This window comes from Taurulus bubalis (genome assembly GCF_910589615.1).
Source record: "Taurulus bubalis genome assembly, chromosome: 15".
NCBI lineage: Eukaryota > Metazoa > Chordata > Actinopteri > Perciformes > Cottidae > Taurulus > Taurulus bubalis.
In genome coordinates, this window is record NC_136603.1 from 6145398 (window position 1) to 6164904 (window position 19507).

General features: G+C 43.9%; 1 protein-coding gene across 1 annotated transcript; it reads left to right on the plus strand.

Moving 5' to 3' along the window:
• The first annotated feature begins 1838 nt into the window (after positions 1-1838).
• Positions 1839-19030, plus strand: LOC306747495 (serine/threonine-protein kinase Nek5). Its single transcript, XM_079230552.1, has 24 exons — positions 1839-1930; positions 2954-3090; positions 3411-3507; positions 3601-3698; positions 3794-3877; positions 4760-4830; positions 5761-5847; positions 10730-10784; positions 10967-11080; positions 12216-12302; positions 12599-12686; positions 13957-14069; positions 14513-14565; positions 14701-14862; positions 15328-15406; positions 15552-15662; positions 16292-16372; positions 16485-16571; positions 16769-16849; positions 17252-17377; positions 17465-17639; positions 18145-18255; positions 18437-18554; positions 18654-19030. The coding sequence occupies exons 2-24, from the start codon at positions 2968-2970 to the stop codon at positions 18985-18987; spliced, it is 2535 nt and encodes an 844-aa protein (XP_079086678.1). The 5' UTR covers positions 1839-1930; positions 2954-2967; the 3' UTR covers positions 18988-19030.
• The last annotated feature ends 477 nt before the right edge of the window (positions 19031-19507 follow it).

Genomic DNA, 19507 nt, shown 5'->3' on the forward strand with positions numbered 1-19507 from the left:
CTAAAATATCTCAACTATTATCCGATTGATCGTCTTTAAAATCCGTTCGGATGTTCATGGTCTCCAGAGGATAAATCCTACTGCCTGGTGATGATTTTCCTGTATCCCCACCAGCATCTTTTAGTATTTTTATGTGTTTTTTTTCAATTTCTTTATGTGGCTCAGGGGCATGATCACAAACATAACATACAAAAATACCAAACAATGGCACAGCGCATGAAGTATAACAAATATTACTTAAACCAATGAAGAACATTCTTCAAAAAGGCACCTTGTTTGCAAATTACTTTTGGCTTATCTGATTGCAATAACATTTATTTAAACATATGGGGGGTTTAAATAATATGATAACTTTGGTCATCATAGGATCCTCTGACTTTTAATTGATAGCACCATGATGTCAACATTTTAATTTGTCCAACATTTTGGTTTATGACCAAATAAGAATAATGACGTTCCCATCTGCCTCAGCTAGGTTACTTTATATTTAGAGCTAATTAAAGAAATGTGAGCGTGCTAACAACTCCAACTTCAAGTAAGAGAAGTCTCAATTCTCCAGATAAAGTGTGTATATTGCATTTTGAATAAATATAAGGTCTAAACCTGGTGTGTTTTTATTTGTTTCTCCCTTTATGTCTGTTCTGCTTTGTGGTTTTGTGTGTCTGTTTCTGCAGCGGGAAGATTAATGAAACTGATCATTGAAAAGATGAGACCTAAAGACAGACAGACTATTCAAAATGTTTGTTAATTCTCTGTCGTCCTCTATCAGGTGAGAGGAATATCAGTTTCACGTCTGTATGTGCAGATATAGGTACATAGATACATGATGTAGTTAGCCTAGCTTAGCACAACTATAAATGTGTTAAGGCAAATAGTATGTAGATGCTTACACTACATTTCCCCCACTCTTTCAGATAGAGTAACATACGGTACACCATGAATAACTTCACACACACACACACACGATGGATTCCTGGCATGTGGTTCTGGGGTGTGATGGCTAAAATGTGACAACGGCAACATGATCTGTAACTGTGAATAAAGCGCCAAACTAAGTATTTAAATCAGGATCTTGACTTTGCAGTCGCAGTGAAGCCTCTGGTTCTGATTACAGATTGGACTGGTGAGAGATGACTGCAGATAGTGACAGAAAAAATAAAAAAGGGTATTAGCGTGCAGAAGGTTTTCTACCACCAAGGCCAGCCGTTATGTCACTGAATCACATCTTCTCAAATGCAAGGGCCCCAGAGAGGGCACTTCATCGTGTGTTCTCCATTTAAGGCCAAAATGGAGAACACACTCCAACTTTATACTGATGAATGTATCTGTGTCATCTCTGCACTTGAGTAGTTGGCTTGTTTTCATCAAAACAACTCAAAGCAGATATTTCACAATGACCTGATAATGTGTCACATTGCAGGAACTGAGTGAGAACAAATGTTACAATTTAGAAAAAGTGCCATCACACTCTTATAAATCTTATTCACGGAGGAAGGGTTAGGCTAGCTTTAATTATCTGTGAATCAACTAGTCATCAATTCACCCGTAAATTCAGATTAATGGGACTACTATTAAAATGATATGTATAACAATTAAAGTGTTTTGAACTGTCAAAGTGGATGTAAACTAGCTGTTGAGTTATTTAGGGTGTCTTGCTTTCATAAACTGACTTTAAGTTCATGTTTATTTCATCAATACGCTGGATAAAAAAGCGTCTTGATGAACTGAGCAAAAACAATTCCTACGACTACAACTCCCAGCATACCCTGCGTTTGCCCCTTTGCGCTTGCCGTACTTGACAAACGGCAGTTTCTTTTTGACAGAATTCAGACCGGAGACACTTCACACTTCGTTTCATTAGTTTTACCTCGTTGCCACCACTTTTTTCATTCACTATGTGACTTCCCAGAACAAGACAACTCTGTAGAGGGTAAGAAGATCTCTTATTATCTGCCACGAAACTGGAAAACCATTTTTTTATTGCCGAAAACTGAACTTGGTATGGAAGCTAAGTTAGTAGCCCGTGTATCCGTCTCCACGGCAACGGACTATTTCCGCCGGAAGTTGTCACAATTTCACAGATAATACTAATTATAAATGTTGTGTTATTTTTTCTTCTACTCTTCTCAGAAGTACATATTGTAAACTACCTTTACTTTGTATGTAAAACGTTTCAATGTTCAAGCTTCACAATTTGAGGATCTGCATATATTTTTAACGATTTTTATTTAAATAGTTTTGATGTATCAGTAATAATGTTGAAGTTTGAACTGTTGGTTGGAAAAAAAAACATTAGAAGGCTTCACCTTTGACTTTGGGTAATTGTGAGATGGCTTTTCTAACCATTTTAACAAGTTTTACCAATCAAACAATCAATTGATTAATAATCAGCAGATTAATCCATAAAGAAAATAATCGTTATGTTTGTTATGTTTCAGTCCAATACTACGTACATATACTCTGGTACAATATTTTGGTGCAATGTTGAGGTACTTTTTATTTCTATTCCGGCGACTTCATACTTCAGCTCTACTATATTTTGAGGGAAACACTGTATCTTTTACTTCACTACATCATGTGGTCGCTGTTATATTTTACACTTTTATTTCACATACAAAATACATCATTAGCGTATTAAATAATGATACTCTACTGTTGCAGATTAAACTAATCAATATTATGCAAAGAAGTTAGCTTCACTTGGAGCTTCAGCATTTAATGCTGCACAGAAAGCACCAATGACTCATTTTTTATTGACGGTAAAAATAACAATATTTTCTCACCTCCATCAATCATGTCGCTGTAGAGCTGCAATAATAAGTACATTAACTGATTAGTCAATCAACAGGAAATTATGCAACTATTCTGCAGCCTTTGCAATTTTTTATAAAAGCAACAAATTTTCTCTTCTCACATTTTCGGTGTAGAACCTTTATGGTGTTTCTTGTTGCAGGTCTTCCAGGTGTTATGAACAACTATGAGGTCATCCGTCAGATTGGAGAGGGTGCGTTTGGTAAAGCCTTCCTGGTTCGAGACAAAGATGGAGGTGGAGACAGACAGTGTGTGGTCAAACAGATCAACCTCCGACAGGTAAAACCACAGTTGATATTTTACTGGCCTTGCTGAGTAAAACTATTTTTAGAATGTATGTTAAAATAACACCGTAGAGAAGGTTGTATGTCTGCAAGTTCACAGTCAATAAGCAGTGATCGCTTCAAACCAACTCAATATTTGTTGAAAAGAAAGTTCCATACAGGAAATTATCCGGTATCCCAAAATATCAAAGAAATCCAAAGTTCCTGAAAAGGGTTTGTTATTTAAAACAGTTGTCAGCCAGCTGTTTGGGGTTAGTGTTAATTCTCACATGTAGCGAGTTAAAGTGTTGGATTAAAAGTGTGTTCGCTGCTCAGATGTCAGCGAGGGAAAAGGAATCGTCCAAGAAGGAAGTGACGCTGCTGTCGAAGATGAAACACCCGAACATTGTGGCCTTCATCAGTTCCTTTCAAGGTGAGTGCGGCTCTATACAGAACATGTAGTCAAGTCTTAATATACGTAATAACGTAATATACTGTAGGTACTGTTTGCTCTATGTGTGCATAGAGAGGGGCAGCCTTCATATAGTGATGGAGTACTGTGACGGAGGAGATCTGATGAAGAAGATAAACATGCAGAGAGGAGTCTTCTTCACTGGGGAGCAGGTGACGAGGCCTCTGGAGGGCTGAGAATGATTCTGTCATTACATATATAATAACTGAACTTAAACACACACTCACATAGTAAAACTGATCCTCAGGTCGTGGACTGGTTTGTTCAGATCTGCCTCGGCCTCAAACACATCCACGACAGGAAGATCCTTCACAGAGACATCAAAGCTCAGGTATCTGACCCGCTCAGTCTCACCTCATTCACTTTCAAAAGCAGCACACTTGTGCTGTTGACACATTATTAACTGACATTGATATGAAACAGACAAAACCAAACCAATCCTCACATTTCAGAAGTTGGAGCCAGAGAACGTTTGTCATCAGGACTTTAAGTTCTTGTGACTTATGACGAAACGGCGATAATGCAATTGATCAAATCTCAACAGGTGACATTTATCTAATTAAAACAAGCCACTTACAAAAAGGTTTGTGCTGTTGGGAAAGTTTGGTTAATCTCACTTGAAACTCTCCCACGGATAAACCTCACAGAGAAAAGTGGGATAAGAATACTAAAATTGTCTTGCATAAGGCTCACTGTTTACTTTTTCACATCTTTTTGTCTGCAATGTCCCGTGTAAATATAGCTGCATATTTATAATAAGAGACATGGATCCACACTGATCACAGCTGCTGCTGAGCCCTGCTGAGCCTTGTATCCCACAGACTCTACATCATGCATCCCTAGTACAACTTGTACATGGTAAACAGCATTAGTGGTGAAACTTTTTAATTAATGAGTATTATCATGACAGAGTTCAGAGGATTGTGAGGCTAAACTGTCCGGAGTTTCATCTTTGTTCGGAAACAAAGGCCTCCCTGTGTGCCAACTCCCAGAATAACTGACCACAGACTATGTCTCTGTTCACAACCATCACTATCTTTCATCAATCATATCTGTTTACACACACACACACACACACACACACACACACACACACACACACACACACACACACACACACACACACACACACACACACACACACACACACGGGATACATGCAAAGTCACTGTTTCTCTGCTGGAACACAGACATGCTTTCTTTCCTGCTCCAGAATATCTTCCTAACCAACAGAGGGATGAAAGCAAAGCTGGGGGACTTTGGAATTGCAAGAATGTTGAATAAGTAAGTCAGTGTCATCTTCACACACACACACACACACACACATACACACACACACACACACACACACACACACACACACACACACACACACACACACACACACACACACACAAACACACACACACAGACAGAGTGCAGCTGTTTATCCCCGAGGGCTCTGTAACACATGGAAGACCTCCAAACGAGTCATTATCATTCCACAAACTGTCGACCGGGACATGTAAACACACATGTTGTGGAAATAATGGTCAGCCTGCGGGACTGAAAACATGGGAACATATTTATATGTATTATTTCAATACTTTTTTTTATAGAGATTATTTCAATGATTCACAACCGTTTTTTGCTTGTAACCTGTCACAAGCAAGCAGTGTCTAATTTGGGCCCCTTGCTATGTTTCAGATGTATCTGAGCTGTTGTGAGTTCCACAAAAGAGACATTTTATCCAAATAATTAATGATTCATATTTCACACAAAAATTAAAAACAAATAAGAGCGAAGTCCAGAAACTGGAAACAGATTTGTGGATCAAAACTTAGCTTCTTCTTCTTTCCTCTTCAACTAATCACCTCACGACCGCTCAGATTTATCTGGTGACCATTTGGAGGGGCCCGCCCCTAGGTTGGGAACCGCTGGCCTAAACTACAGAACAGTATATCAAGTAGTTGAAACTAGCTCCACCCAGCCAGTGAAATGTTGCTCTAACATTGATGCATCAGTGTCAGCAATCTCGGAATGTCACATTGAATCACGAACCCCAGACAACTTCTGATTACCGAACCCTAAAAATAACATGTTTTTAGCTCTGTTAGCATGTTAGGAAGGGGTCAGTTAAAATGTTGAATGAATAGAAGGAGTGATTTTACAATGTTGTGTGACTTTATGCCGTGAACGCTGACTGTGCTGTGTTTGTGACCTGTGGCTGTGCAGCACCATGGAGCTGGCCAGGACTTGTGTTGGGACACCGTACTACCTCTCCCCGGAGATCTGCGAGAACCGACCCTACAACAACAAGACGTACGGATGGAACCAGGTTTTTACTCTGCAATGAGCTATGGTGGTGGTAGTAGTTTATACAATAAAAACAAAAATCAGGGCCGGAAATAGACAGAAAAATCTGTTGATCTGAAGATCTGTACATCACTGTGAGCATAAATAATAAGAGCACTGGGTCCCTTTGTTTGTTTTGGCTTGAGACTTAAATTTGAAGCTTATGTGGCTTAAATGTATGGGTATAATAAGTATAATGATGTCAGTGTGTGTATTAATCAACACTTTGATTGGGACACTTCATACAGAGAAAACTAAATGTTTTCTTAGAAAATTAATACATCATTGTTTTGCTTCCTTGAATGCACCACAAACATAAACTGTAACCAATTCAGCATTTAGAAGCAGTATATACATATTTAATTATGAAATAACACAATATAATGCAGTTATAAGCAGATATGAGGACATTTTAAGTGTGTATTAATGTACAGTAGTCCTACTTCTTTCTCTTTATTAAGTTGACTTATTTGGAATTTGGAACTTCCCGAAGTTGCAGTTTGACTGTTATGAAAAAAAAAGTATTTTAAAGAAGCAACGAGGAGATTCATTTTGACTAATTAACATTCTGATGCTGGTAATGCTGTTGGCTGAAACAAAGCACTCAAAGTTTCACTTGCACTGTGAACGTTTTTTGTGTGTTTTCTGCTGCAGCTGAAGTTGCAGCGGAATGAAGACCTCAACCTTGTGGTTGAGACAGAAACAAATGCTTCTGCAATCACACTGTTATCATCTGGTTGCTTTGTAGCACATTAATTTTTCCATCATGCACACACACACACACACACACACACACACACACACACACACACACACACACACACACACACACACACACACACACACACACACACACACACACACACATTCTCATGAACAGGAAACTCAGAAGTGCAGAATATACACATACACACACGCAAAATGGTTATCTTTCTTTACCCTCTCTCTCTCTGTGTATTTATACACATCATGTTCTTTTCTGCACCCTTGTTTTGATGCAACTGAGGTCAGAGTTACTTCCTGTTTCCCACACACACGGACATATTTGGATTGCTACACTTGTGAGACCCACATAATACACACCTTCACCCAAACTTAATTCTAAACTCAATGGATAAAGAGATCTTAAATCCTGGTACTGGCCTCATTCTCAAGGTCTAAATCTAAAGTTGGACCTCACAAAGATACAAGTACACACACACACACACACACACACACACACACACACACACACACACACACACACACACACACACACACAGAATAAAGTAATTGAAAACATCCATCCATCCATCCATTATCAGCCGCTTATCCGGGGTCGGGTCGCGGTGGCAGCAGGTTCAGCAGGCCGACCCAGGCTTCCCTCTCACCCGCAACACTTTCCAGCTCATTCTGGGGGATCCCGAGGCGTTCCAAGGCCAGCCGGGAGATATAATCCCTCCAGCGTGTCCTCGGTCTTCCCCGGGGTCTCCTACCAGTTGGACGTGCCTGGAAAACCTCTAATGGGAGGCGTCCAGGAGGCATCCTGACTAGATGCCCGAACCACCTCAGCTGACTCCTTTCGACACGAAGGAGCAGCGACTCGACTCCAAGCTCCCTCCTGATGTCCGAGCTCCTTACCCTATCTCTAAGGGTGAGCCCGGCCACCCTGCGGAGGAAGCTCATTTCGGCCGCTTGTATTCGAGATCTCGTTCTTTCGGTCACGACCCAGAGTTCGTGACCATAGGTGAGGGTTGGAACATAGACCGACCAGTAAATAGAGAGCTTCGCCTTCCGGCTCAGCTCCCTCTTCACCAAGACGGACCGGTACAGCACCTGTTTTATTGCTGCAGCCGCACCGATCTGTCTGTCGATCTCCCGCTCCACCTTACCCTCACTCGTGAACAAGACCCCGAGATACTTGAACTCCTTCGCTTGGGGTAGGCAGTTTGTCCCCACCTGGAGGGAGCAATCCACCGGTTTCCGGCAGAGCACCATGGCCTCAGATTTGGAGGCGCTAACTCTCATCCCTGCCGCTTCACACTCGGCTGCAAAACGCCCCAGTGAATGCTGGAGGTCACAATCCGAGGAGGCAAACAGGACCACATCATCCGCGAACAGCAGAGAGGCGATCCCGAGACTCCCGAACCGGATCCTCTCCGCCCCCTGGCTGCGCCTAGATATCCTGTCCATGAAAGTCACGAACAGGACCGGTGATAAAGGGCAGCCCTGGCGGAGGCCAACACCCACCGGGAACGCGTCTGACTTACTACCGAGGATACGAACACAGCTCCTACTGCAGGCGTACAAAGACCGGATAGCCCGTGCCAACGGGTCCGGCACCCCATACTCCCGCAGCACCCCCCACAAAACCCCCCGAGGGACCCGGTCGAAAGCCTTCTCCAAGTCCACAAAGCACATGTAGACTGGTTGGGCAAACTCCCAGGACCCCTCCAGTAGTCTTGCAAGGGTAAAGAGCTGGTCCACTGTTCCACGACCGGGACGGAATCCGCACTGCTCGTCTTGAATCTGAGGTTCGACAAGCGGTCGGAGCCTCCCTTCCAGCACCCTGGCATAAGCTTTTCCCGGGAGGCTGAGCAGTGTGATGCCACGATAGTTTGAGCACACTCTCCGGTCCCCCTTCTTGAAGATGGGAACCACCACCCCGGTCTGCCAGTCCATGGGCACTGTTCCCGACCCCCATGCGACACTGAAAAGGCGTGTCAACCAAGACAGCCCAACAATGTCCAGCGCTTTCAGCATCTCAGGGCGGATCTCATCCACCCCTGGCGCCTTGCCACCAAGGAGCTTTTTGACTACCTTAGCGACCTCTGCCAGGGATATGGGAGAAACCACCCCAAAGTCTTCCGGCGCTGCCCCCTCTCCGGGGGACATGTTAGCCGGGTTTAGGAGTTCCTCAAAGTGCTCTTTCCACCGCCCGACGATGTCCCCAGTCCGGGTCAGCAGTTCCCCCCCCCCTGCTGAGAACAGCCTGGGGTAGGCCCCGCTTTCCCTTCCTGAGCCGTCGGATGGTTTGCCAGAACTTCCTTGAGGCCAACCGAAAGTCCTTCTCCATGGCCTCCCCGAACTCCTCCCATGCCCGAGTTTTAGCATCCGCGACCATCGCAGCTGCAGCCCTTCTGGCCTGCCGGTACCCATCAGCTGCTTCAGGAGACCCCTGGGCCAGCCAGGCCCGAAAGGCCTCCTTCTTCAGTTTGACGGCTTCCCTCACCCCCGGTGTCCACCACCGGGTTCTCGGGTTGCCGCCACGACAGGCACCGATGACCTTCTGGCCACAGCTCCGAGCAGCCGCGTCCACAATAGAGGCTTTGAACATGGTCCACTCGGGTTCCATGTCCCCAGCCTCCCTCGGGATTTGTGAGAAGTTCTTCCGGAGGTGGGAGTTGAAGACCTCCCGGACAGGGTCCTCCGCCAGACGTTCCCAGTTCACCCTCACTACACGTTTGGGCTTGCCAGGTCTTTCTAGCCGACTCCCCCGCCATCTGATCCAACTCACCACCAGGTGGTGATCAGTTGACAGCTCTGCTCCTCTCTTCACCCGAGTGTCCAAGACATACGGCCGCAGATCAGATGATACGACTACAAAGTCGATCATTGATCTCCGGCCTAAGGTGTTCTGGTACCAGGTACACTTATGAGCCACCTTATGCTCGAACATGGTGTTCGTTATGGACAAACTGTGGCTAGCACAGAAGTCCAACAACAAAACACCATTCGGGTTCAGATCGGGCAAGCCGTTCCTCCCAATCACGCCCCGCCAGGTTTCTCTGTCATTGCCCACGTGAGCGTTGAAGTCTCCCAGGAGAACTATGGAGTCGGCAGGCGGCGCCCTTTCCAGGACCCCTCCCACCGACTCCAAGAAGGCCGGATACTCCGAACTGCTGTTCGGTGCATAAGCACAAACAACAGTCAGAGCTCTACTCCCTGCAACCCGTAGGCGCAGGGAGGCGACCCTCTCGTTCTCCGGGGAAAACTCCAACATAGCGGCGCTCAGCCGGGGGCTCGTGAGTATCCCCACTCCCGCCCGGCGCCTCTCACCCTGGGCAACTCCAGAAAAGGACAAAGTCCAACCCTTCTTCAGGAGCTTGGTTCCAGAGCCCATGCTGTGCGTGGAGGTGAGCCCAACTAAATCTAGCTGGTACCGCTCCACCTCCCGCACCAGCTCCGGCTCTTTCCCCGCTAGCGAGGTGACGTTCCACGTCCCTAGAGCTAGTCTATGCTGCCGGCGATCGGCTCGCCCAGGTCTCCTGCCTGGCCCGCCGCCCGGTCTGCATAGCACCCGACCCCGATAATTCTCCCCGCGGGTGGTGGGTCCACGGGGTGACTGCTGCTCCATGTTGTTTCTTCGGGCTGAGCCCGACCGGGCCCCATGGGCGAAAGCCCGGCCACCAGACGCTCGCCGACGAGCTCCCCTCCTGGGTCTGGCTCCGGGAGGGTGCCCCGGTTTCCCTTGTCCGGGCGAGGTAACTTTAGTCCGTGGGCTGCAATTCATCAGGGTTAATTGAAAACATTGACACTAAAAATGTTTCTCTCGGCTTCACTGTTCTGGATTTTTACATTATGCTTTTGTGTCTGGTGTTTATGACTGTAGCTCTGGGGGACGGGTTATAATGTCAGGCCCGGCCCCAGCATCCTGTTTCAACACGAAATATGTCGAGTTACACAAGATGCTCGACTGGTGCATCATGGTTACTTCATAAATACAATCCCTGATTCTGCTGGGAAAACATCTGGGGGCGATAGAACAAAGTAGGGAGTTATGAAATTATTAAAGTTAAATTAATGTCAGACTGCGTTTGTGTGTGTGTGTGTGCGTGTGCGTGTGTGTGTGTGTGTGTCCTCTCTGCAGGGATATCTGGTCTCTGGGCTGCGTCCTGTATGAACTCTGCACCCTGAGGCATCCAGTAAGTTGCACCACACCCAGCACACACACCCACATAAACAGCTAGGCACTTACACAGAGCAAATTGAGCACACAAATATTGCTGCAACTAATTATTATTTTCATTATATATTAGTCAGCGACTAACTTTCTTGATTATTGTATTGCTTCTTCTACTCATTCAATAACTGTCTTCTCCTGCAGTTTGAGGGCAGCAGTCTGCGCCAGCTGGTCGGTAAAATTTGCAGGGGGAGCTACAACCCGGTGCCCAGCCACTACTCCTACGACCTCCGTCTGCTGGTCACCCAACTCTTCAAGGTCAGATACTCTTAATATGTCATTTATCTTTACAGTGTGTGGATACGAGGTACTTCAACCATAATTGGGTATGCATAACAACAGATTAGTACTTGGAAATAAACCTGAACTGATGACACACATTTGAGCAATTCAACTCAATTCAATTGTGACATGAACATCAGTGTCAGTGGTTCCAAATTCTGCACAGCTGTTACCTGAACACTGATGACTCAGACATGCACCCTGATGTCTTGGACTTTCACCCTGAGAACTTGGACTTTCACCCTAATGACTTGGACTTGCAGCCGTATGACTCAGACGTGCACCCTGAGAACTTGGACTTTCACCCTGATGACTCCAACTGGAACTCTGAGAACTGTGACTTGAATCCTGAGGAGGAACCTTGAACTTAAACTCCCTGCATTCCTGTCAGCGAGTGCACAGTGTGGGAGTATGAATTTGTCTACTTTTGTATGATTTGTCCATAGACTTCAGAAACCATGAAGATTGTGTATTTCCATTGAAATGAATACAATACAGAATACGAAATTGCTGCTTTACCTAAAGGGTCGTCTGACAGTTTCACAATTTGCCAGACACATTCTTCCTTCAATCACCGGCTGAGTTCAAAGTGCAAAACAAGTACATTTGAAGAGGAAAGTGCGAATGTCAGAATGTCAGGAAACTGTTTGAGCAGCTGTTCAGGATATCAGTCTGAGTGACACATAAGGATGCGTCCATTGTCTGCTGTAGAGATTCAGGCAGATGAATCATACTGCAGCATGAAGACTGTTGATCATTGCTGCTGCCAGGGGAAATATATCTTTCAGATTTACAGGAGCTTTTGAACAGATCATCTACGAAATAACCATTAGATGGAGGTCACTGCACCTATTTAATGTATAGAAAGTCAATGTCTCATAACTAAGTAAGTCATTTATAGAGTTTCATATTCTACGGAAAGTAAGTGACACTGTTGGAAATCTGTTTCGTCACTTGTGATGAGTTTTGTTATTGGACTGCACAGATAATGATCAATTCATTAAATCATTTAAAAAAAAAAGCATCTTATGCGAATGATGCTGCTCTTCAGTGTTCATCTTCACTTTCATTATTGACATTTACACATAAACACACTCACATTGTTTATCAGGTCAACCCCCGGGACCGACCCTCGGTCAGCTCCGTCCTCCGGCGTCCCTTCCTGGAGAAGCACATCAGCAAACACCTGGATCCACAGGTGAGGAATCCGATCTGCTCACCACTCAGTCCATTAAACGATCAAATCAGTCAAAAGTAAAAAAGAAATAGACACTATATCTCTGATAAACAGTGACATATTTCAGTGGATTTAGTGGTATTTCATTTTCAAATGTATGTATTCAGTCGCTGACAATATTTGAATCTTCATGGTCATTATTTGTTTCCATGAATGAGGGTCCTCTGAAGATGTATACACGTGTGTGTGTGTGTGTGTGTGTGTGTGTGTGTGTGTGTGTGTGTGTGTGTGTGTGTGTGTGTGTCTTGTGCTTGCAGGTGATGGAGGAGGAGTTCAGCCACACGGTGCTGCATCGAAACAGAGCAGCAGCGTCTCAGGCGGTTAAAACAAGAGCAAGAGCTGCAGGTACATTTCTATATGACACAAATGCAACACAGATAACAACAACCGCAACAGCACTCACAGAAACTGAATCTTTAGATCTTTAGATCTGGGGTAAGCAGTATATTTTTGGTATCCTGCTGGAACTTTTCTTTCAGCATATTTCACCTTTAAACATGTTTTGCACGTGCATCTGCATTTGTAGAACAACCAATAGGAACGCCCTCTCTCTTGATCTTAGACCAGCAAATTATAACATGCTGAAAGCAAGGGTATACTGGTAAAGTTGTTTCAGTTCTCATAAGATATGTTGAATCTGGATTCTGGCGCCACCCAGTGGTCGGTCACCGACATCGGTTCAGTCTGATCGCGCATTGTTGCTGCTGGCTCGGCTCCAGCTGCCGTCCTTCAACACGTCTGATGAACTGAAGGGAAACTCGATTCTCTCCTCGGTCGTGTCCCTGCTGAGCTCAGCGATCCTGATTGGACTGATTGTGATCGTGTCACATCTGGGCATGCTTTGTGTTTTGGTAACATCAGATATTAAAGTCTTAAATCACCAAGGGAGCGCCTGTTTATACTTGCTGGTCTGCTTCTCACTGGTTACCTAACTCAAGCGTCTTCATCTTTCATCCCTGAACTGGCAGCTCATAGTGTCTCATTACAATGTAATTACCAATTATATGTCTTGCATGTCTTTTTTGTAAACTTAAAAGTGCTCATTCAAATGTATAGCACATTTTGGGGGCATTTTTAAACACTTTCAGACAAAGGAGCAAGAGCAGGACGAGCAGTACTAAACAGGCAACTCATGCCACCTATGGGTGCACATGTGGAATATCTATGCAGCTGCCAGAGTTGTTGGGTAGTTTAATCTCCATAAATGCATCATATTCTATAAGATCGTGTTGTCCTGTGAGAACCATGATTCTCTAAAAAGTCAACTTTTCATGAGCTCAGGAAAACACCCTTGTTTTCAGCTTTGTGGCGATGTGTTTCACATCTGATCCAAGAGACTTTTTAAATTGTTCATGTAGCTCAAGAGGAAGGAGAGTTTTCTCAAGGAACACCTTCATCAGAAAAAATCTCAATCAACACATCTGGAGATACATGGTTTTCACTGGACAGGACGTAAGTAACTAAAGATAATAGATAAATGGTGCAGTAAAAAGTACAGTACTTAAGTAAATGTACGTCACTGACTGGAGACAACATTCAAAGTTACACCGTTATCTATTGATAAGCAGCTTGTTTACATGCTTTGCTTTTCTAACTTGACTTTCCTGTTCTCTAGAGAACAAACACAAGTCCAGAGCAGCAGAGAAGCCCGGAGCTGCCGTGAAGAGACAGCCTGCTAAACCAGACTGGAAAGTCCCACTCAGAGTCTACACTCCTGCCCACTACAAAGTAACAATAATAATAATAATATTAAAAGGCAAAGAACACTTATTTATATTAAAGATATCCTGGTATTGGAACCCTGTGAATGATGTTTTAGCCACATGTTTAAGTCTGTTATGCTGCTGGTGCTGTTTGCCCTCATGAAATTGACCTGATGACCAAAATGTCATAATAAAATGAGTACAAGCAGTTGACCGTGTGCGGGTGGAACTTAACTACATTAACGCAAGTATTGAACCTAAATACAATTTTGAGTTATTCCATTTGATGCTACTTTAACCTTCAACTCTGCTACATTTCAGAAGGAAAAAACATATATTGTACAAAATGATGCTGTCCAATATGGGGGATTATCGATATATGTTCATTCAACTGTCTCTTGTATTTGGACCCTTCTGTCGTTTTTCTTCTTTCTATTCTTGTAATACTTCATTTGATTATGATTGCAGCCTCTTCATCACCGAGCTGCAGACAGAGAAGCTGCAGGGCGGCAGAACCAAAGGTGAATGAGGTCGACTGTGTCTTACAATGAACCTCTTTCCTCCATTAACGGGAATCTTCCTCATCTGTCAGTCATGTTGTGACTCCTCAATGAGCTTCAGAGGTGACCTTTGACCTAAAAGTATTACTGATGCAGGTTTAATGGACAGAAGCCAGTCGGCCATTACCAGCACCACTACGCCCAGCTGGACGCCTTTCAGAGGAGGAACAGGGAAGACGTCCTTCCTCCTCCTCCTCCTCCTCCTCAGGAGAGAGAGAAGGAGCGATGTGAAGACCACACTGTGGAACCATACCAGCTGTGAGTGTTCAAACAACCAGGGCTGCAACTAACAATACTACTCATTATTTATTAATCTGTGGATTATTTTCTCGGTTGAATTTCCCGTCAATGTCCCAGAACCCAAGGAGATGTATTCAGACTGCTTATTTTGTCTAATCAACAGTCCAAAACTCAAATATATTTAATTAAATATCAAATAAGAGAAGAACAATCATTTGTGAAGCTAATTTCTTTGGGAATTTTTGCTTTAAAAATGACTACAAATAACAAAAAGGAGCACAACAGCTCGACACAATACAAACATAATAGATTATGTGCATTTAGTATGATTTTCATCTTCCCAGCAAGCTAGTGTACAAACATCTTGCTGCTTATCCACATTTATTTAAATAAATAGTTTGACATTTTGGGAAATACACTTGCTGAGTTGTAATCTTAACAATATGAACCATGTCTCTGTTTCCAACCCCTCACTGTTGTCAGTGTGGCTGCAGCTCGTAATGAATACCTGCAGAGGAGACACGAGGCCAACCAGTACAAGCTGAGAGCAGAGAAACAGCTGGTAGGATGAAGCTCGTGAAGAACTCTAGCATTGAAAAAATACATGTAAAGTCACTTTGTGGAGAATATAAAACAAAAAGGTAATATAATAAACCGATGCAAAGTTCCACTGCAGCTCTAACAGATCTTTACTTTCTGACCACCAGGGTCTGCGTCCGTGTACAGCTGAGTGCAACAGGAAGCCCGGTGGTCAGGAGCAGGAAGTGCGACCTGAACAACAACATGAACCTCAGGACAAGAGGCAGGTGGGACAGCAGGTAGGACACACAGGAGACACACAGTCATTAAGGAGAAGGGACATCAAGTAGAACACACAGGAGACACACAGTCATTAAAGTGAAGGGACAGCAGGTAGGACACACAGGAGACACAGTCTTTAAAGTGAAGGGACAGCAGGTAGGACACACAGGAGACACAGTCTTTAAAGTGAAGGGACAGCAGGTAGGACACACAGGAGACACAGTCTTTAAAGTGAAGGGACCACTTTATAGCTCTTGAGTTGGGACTTTTTAAAAATATTTTTAGATGATTTACTGAATGAAGTGTGTTGGAGGAGAGTTGTGCTTTGCAAAAAAAAATGAGCAGACTTAAATGGGCATTTCACATAAATCTGGGAAAGAAACAATATTATATGATAACATAATGTATAAATATATAATGAAAATATACCACTACTGCTGCAGAGTCTTGAACCACATGTTGGCTTTACAGAGATGGAAAGCAGCTACATTTACCTGTGTGTGTGTGTGTGTGTGTGTGTGTGTGTGTGTGTGTGTGTGTGTGTGTGTGTGTGTGTGTGTGTGTGTGTGTGTGTGTGTGTGTGTGTGTGTGCGTGTGTGTGCGTGTGTGTATGTGTGTGTGTGTGTGGGTGCGTGTGTGTGTGCAGGAGTACCTGCATCAGCTGGATCTCATCAGACAGCAGTATCACCAGGAGATGAGACAGATGAGGCTGAGAGCGGAAGTAGAGGTATATACACAAAAACTTAATTTCCACTTCAGGTTCCAGAACAGCGGTCAGAACATGTTTATGTCTGATATAATGTAGACGTAGAGGACATTAATATATTTTCATTTGTCAGCCTCAGCTACAACACAACCATGTGACCTTTGTGGTGGAGAAGCCCAGAGACCCTGAACCTGAGCAGCAGAGAGCTCCACCTGCACAGGTGAATCCTCACAGGAAATCAGTTGCGTCTCCTTCGTTACTTTGAACACTTCTTTCTCGTCTTGCAGTTACTTACTAGAGATATAACATGTTTCAGAATAAACTACACAGGTCATGTTCATGCCATAAGCTCTCAACAGAACACACATGTATTATTCTCTAATAGCATGTCCTTCCTGCGTCTCGCTCGTCCTGCAGGACATGGATGCAGCTCTGAGGCAGATCAGAGAGGAGAACAGAGATCAGAGGAGAGCGCTGGAGAGAAAACACAAAGACAAGGTGACTAAACTAAATATCAGCGCTGAAGTCTTTACGCGAGAGGTAGACCTGTTTTTGAGATTTGGCATTACAGATTCTAATCACGATTGACTACCCAAACTCAAAATATTTGAATATTTTACGTAGAATAGCATACGGTACAGCTCAGTAAAGCAGCTCAGTTTTCAGCCCGCCATCCTCCTAAAATCATCAAAGTTGTTTTTTTAAACTCTTTGTTTGACAGCACACATGACTCCATAGCTCCCTGCCAGATTTACGTGACATGCTGCTGTGGATTTATCAGCACCATGATGATGAAGATGTTATCTTTTTTTAAATTGGTGTCTGAGAGAACAGTACACATTTGCAAAAAAAGATGAGTTTCATTGTTGTTTGCTTGTTTTGTTTATAACTTTCTTGCAGAAAGGAATCATGTTTGAGATCCGGTTAGATGAGGAAGGCATGAAAGAGGACGCGGAGAAGTTGAAAGAGGAGAGAAGTGAGGAAGAAGAGGAGAAATTGGGTGATGGAGGACAAATGAAGGAGGAGGTAAGTCACAACGCTCTCTGTCTCTTCTCCACAGCTCCTCTTCTTCACTTTGACTCTTTCTCATTCTGTCCCTGATTCTTCGATCAGGAAGTGGACCCTTTGAACCAGACGCTGAGCTTCCAGGAGGGCCAGGAGTTGAAGCTCAGCGATTGGTCGGAGGGCAGGAGGGGGTGGAGCCAGAGGACTCCACAGACTTTGCTGGACGCACTCGCAAACATGGACGTGAACTCTGCCTCCAGCATCGTTGCCGAGGCGGAACAAGGTGCAGTACACCTGTTAAACATCTGAGTGAAGAGGCCCGAACAATTATTCAAATCATACATGGTAACCTTTAGTTATCAATTATTAGTTAGTGATAAAATCAGATCGTCTTCTCAAGTTTACAAAAAGTTTCACATATTTAAAGTTTATTTTCTTTAGTTACTTTATTTTATTTTCTGTGCTTTCCTTGTCTTCTTATCTTAGTTTCAAAGAATAGTTTGACATTTTTATAAATATGTTTATTCGCTTTCTCTCTGAGAGTTAAATGTTGAGATTGATAGCACACTGTACGTTAAATATTAATCCACAGCCAGGATGTGGTTAGCTTATCTTAGCATAAAGACTGGAAACCCAAATTCACCTTAGAGGAAGTACAACCAACTTAAATTGAGAACTCTGACCTTCTGTTCAGGTTATTGTGTCCAGTTATCACCTAGAGCTTTAAAATCACCATGACAATGTGGTATGTAGGACCACTTATGTCTCCCGATCCGCCACTCCTTCAGGTGAGGAGGCGGCCGGTCGCAGACAGTGGGTCAACGACCCCCCCAACACCTTGCTGAACGCTCTCGCTCAGGCCGAACTCACATCATCAACTCTGGACTCAGTGAATGCAGGTCAGACTTTATGCTCTCACATCTGACTGATCAACAGTGAACACAGCAGCAGACTGAACCCCAGTCACAAATATTAGTGAATACTATGAGAATGAAGGTGTTCAGTTAAATGATGTATCTTACAACATGGACAGAACACCTGAGGTTTTATCAGAAATCTGACAGACTGAACTGTGCTCAGATTTAGAGCCAGAGAAAGACAGAGCAGAAGAGGAGAGGAAGAAGGAGGAAGAAGAGGAGGACTCTGATGTGGAGATGGATGAAGATCGCCTGGAGCCGAGGTCAGACGATGACGACACGTAAGTAACTCTCCCTTCTGTTCACTGCTCTCTTTACCTCTTAGTTTCGTATGAACGTAATTATAGTATAATAGTATATCATTTCCTTTTTCTCATCAGCAACTTTGAGGAGTCGGAGGACGAGCTGAGGGAAGCTGTGGCAGACTCCATGAGGAACCTGTTTGTGATGGAGGACGGCAGCTCGGACGAGGCGGAGCGCACGGAGGAGAAGGTGGCGGCGGATGATGATGATGATGATGATGGGATGAACGAGACCCAGGTAAAACGAGAAGTGAGCGCTGCAGACTCCCGACAGACCCAGAGGGAAGTTGGAGATTTCTGTGCGGACGTTGTTCCGACTGAGCCCGAAGAATGTGACGGTCAGTCCGAGCCCACGACTTTAACTAAGCAGCAGCTCACAAACATTCAGTCAAAACCAGACGGCTGTCACTAAAACACTAAATTCAGCTCTGCAAATGTTTTATGGGGGAGGAGATGCATTTGTGTGTTAGACAAATAAGGTGCTTTGGTAAGCTTTCCTCTGCAGCGCACCTGTAACCAGCCACTGTCACTGTCCTATTCAGTCAGTTTTTAGGGCCTCCGTTTGCTTAAAACAAACTAGTTTGTATGTTTAACCAGGTTCTCAGTGTTTATAGGTGTTCTGACCAGCCACACCTGAAGGATGGTGAAAGGTTAGAAGTCAATGCATCCACATTTAGTGCAAATTATAACTATATTTCCAGGAAATTGGCTAAAGTAAATGAGTTAATTGGTTGAGGGAGATAAACAGCAAGTGGAGATAATTATCCATTCATTCATATCCATATATGAAAAAGAGGACATCCTGAGATGAGGCCATTAATTAAAAGAGCTTTCGTCAAAGCTGAAATTATGAAAATATGACATTTCTGTTCATGTATTAATGTGATGAAGGTTACGTTCTCCTCATCGTTCCACACAGAGCTGATGTTTTC

Excerpts from the sequence above, each read along its gene's own strand:
- LOC306747495 (XM_079230552.1), top strand. The coding sequence starts at position 2,968 with ATGAACAACTATGAGGTCATCCGTCAGATTGGAGAGGGTGCGTTTGGT. Across the intron at positions 3,091-3,410 it reads AACAGATCAACCTCCGACAG|ATGTCAGCGAGGGAAAAGGA; the intron begins GTAAAACCACAG and ends TTCGCTGCTCAG. Across the intron at positions 3,508-3,600 it reads CTTCATCAGTTCCTTTCAAG|AGAGGGGCAGCCTTCATATA; the intron begins GTGAGTGCGGCT and ends ATGTGTGCATAG.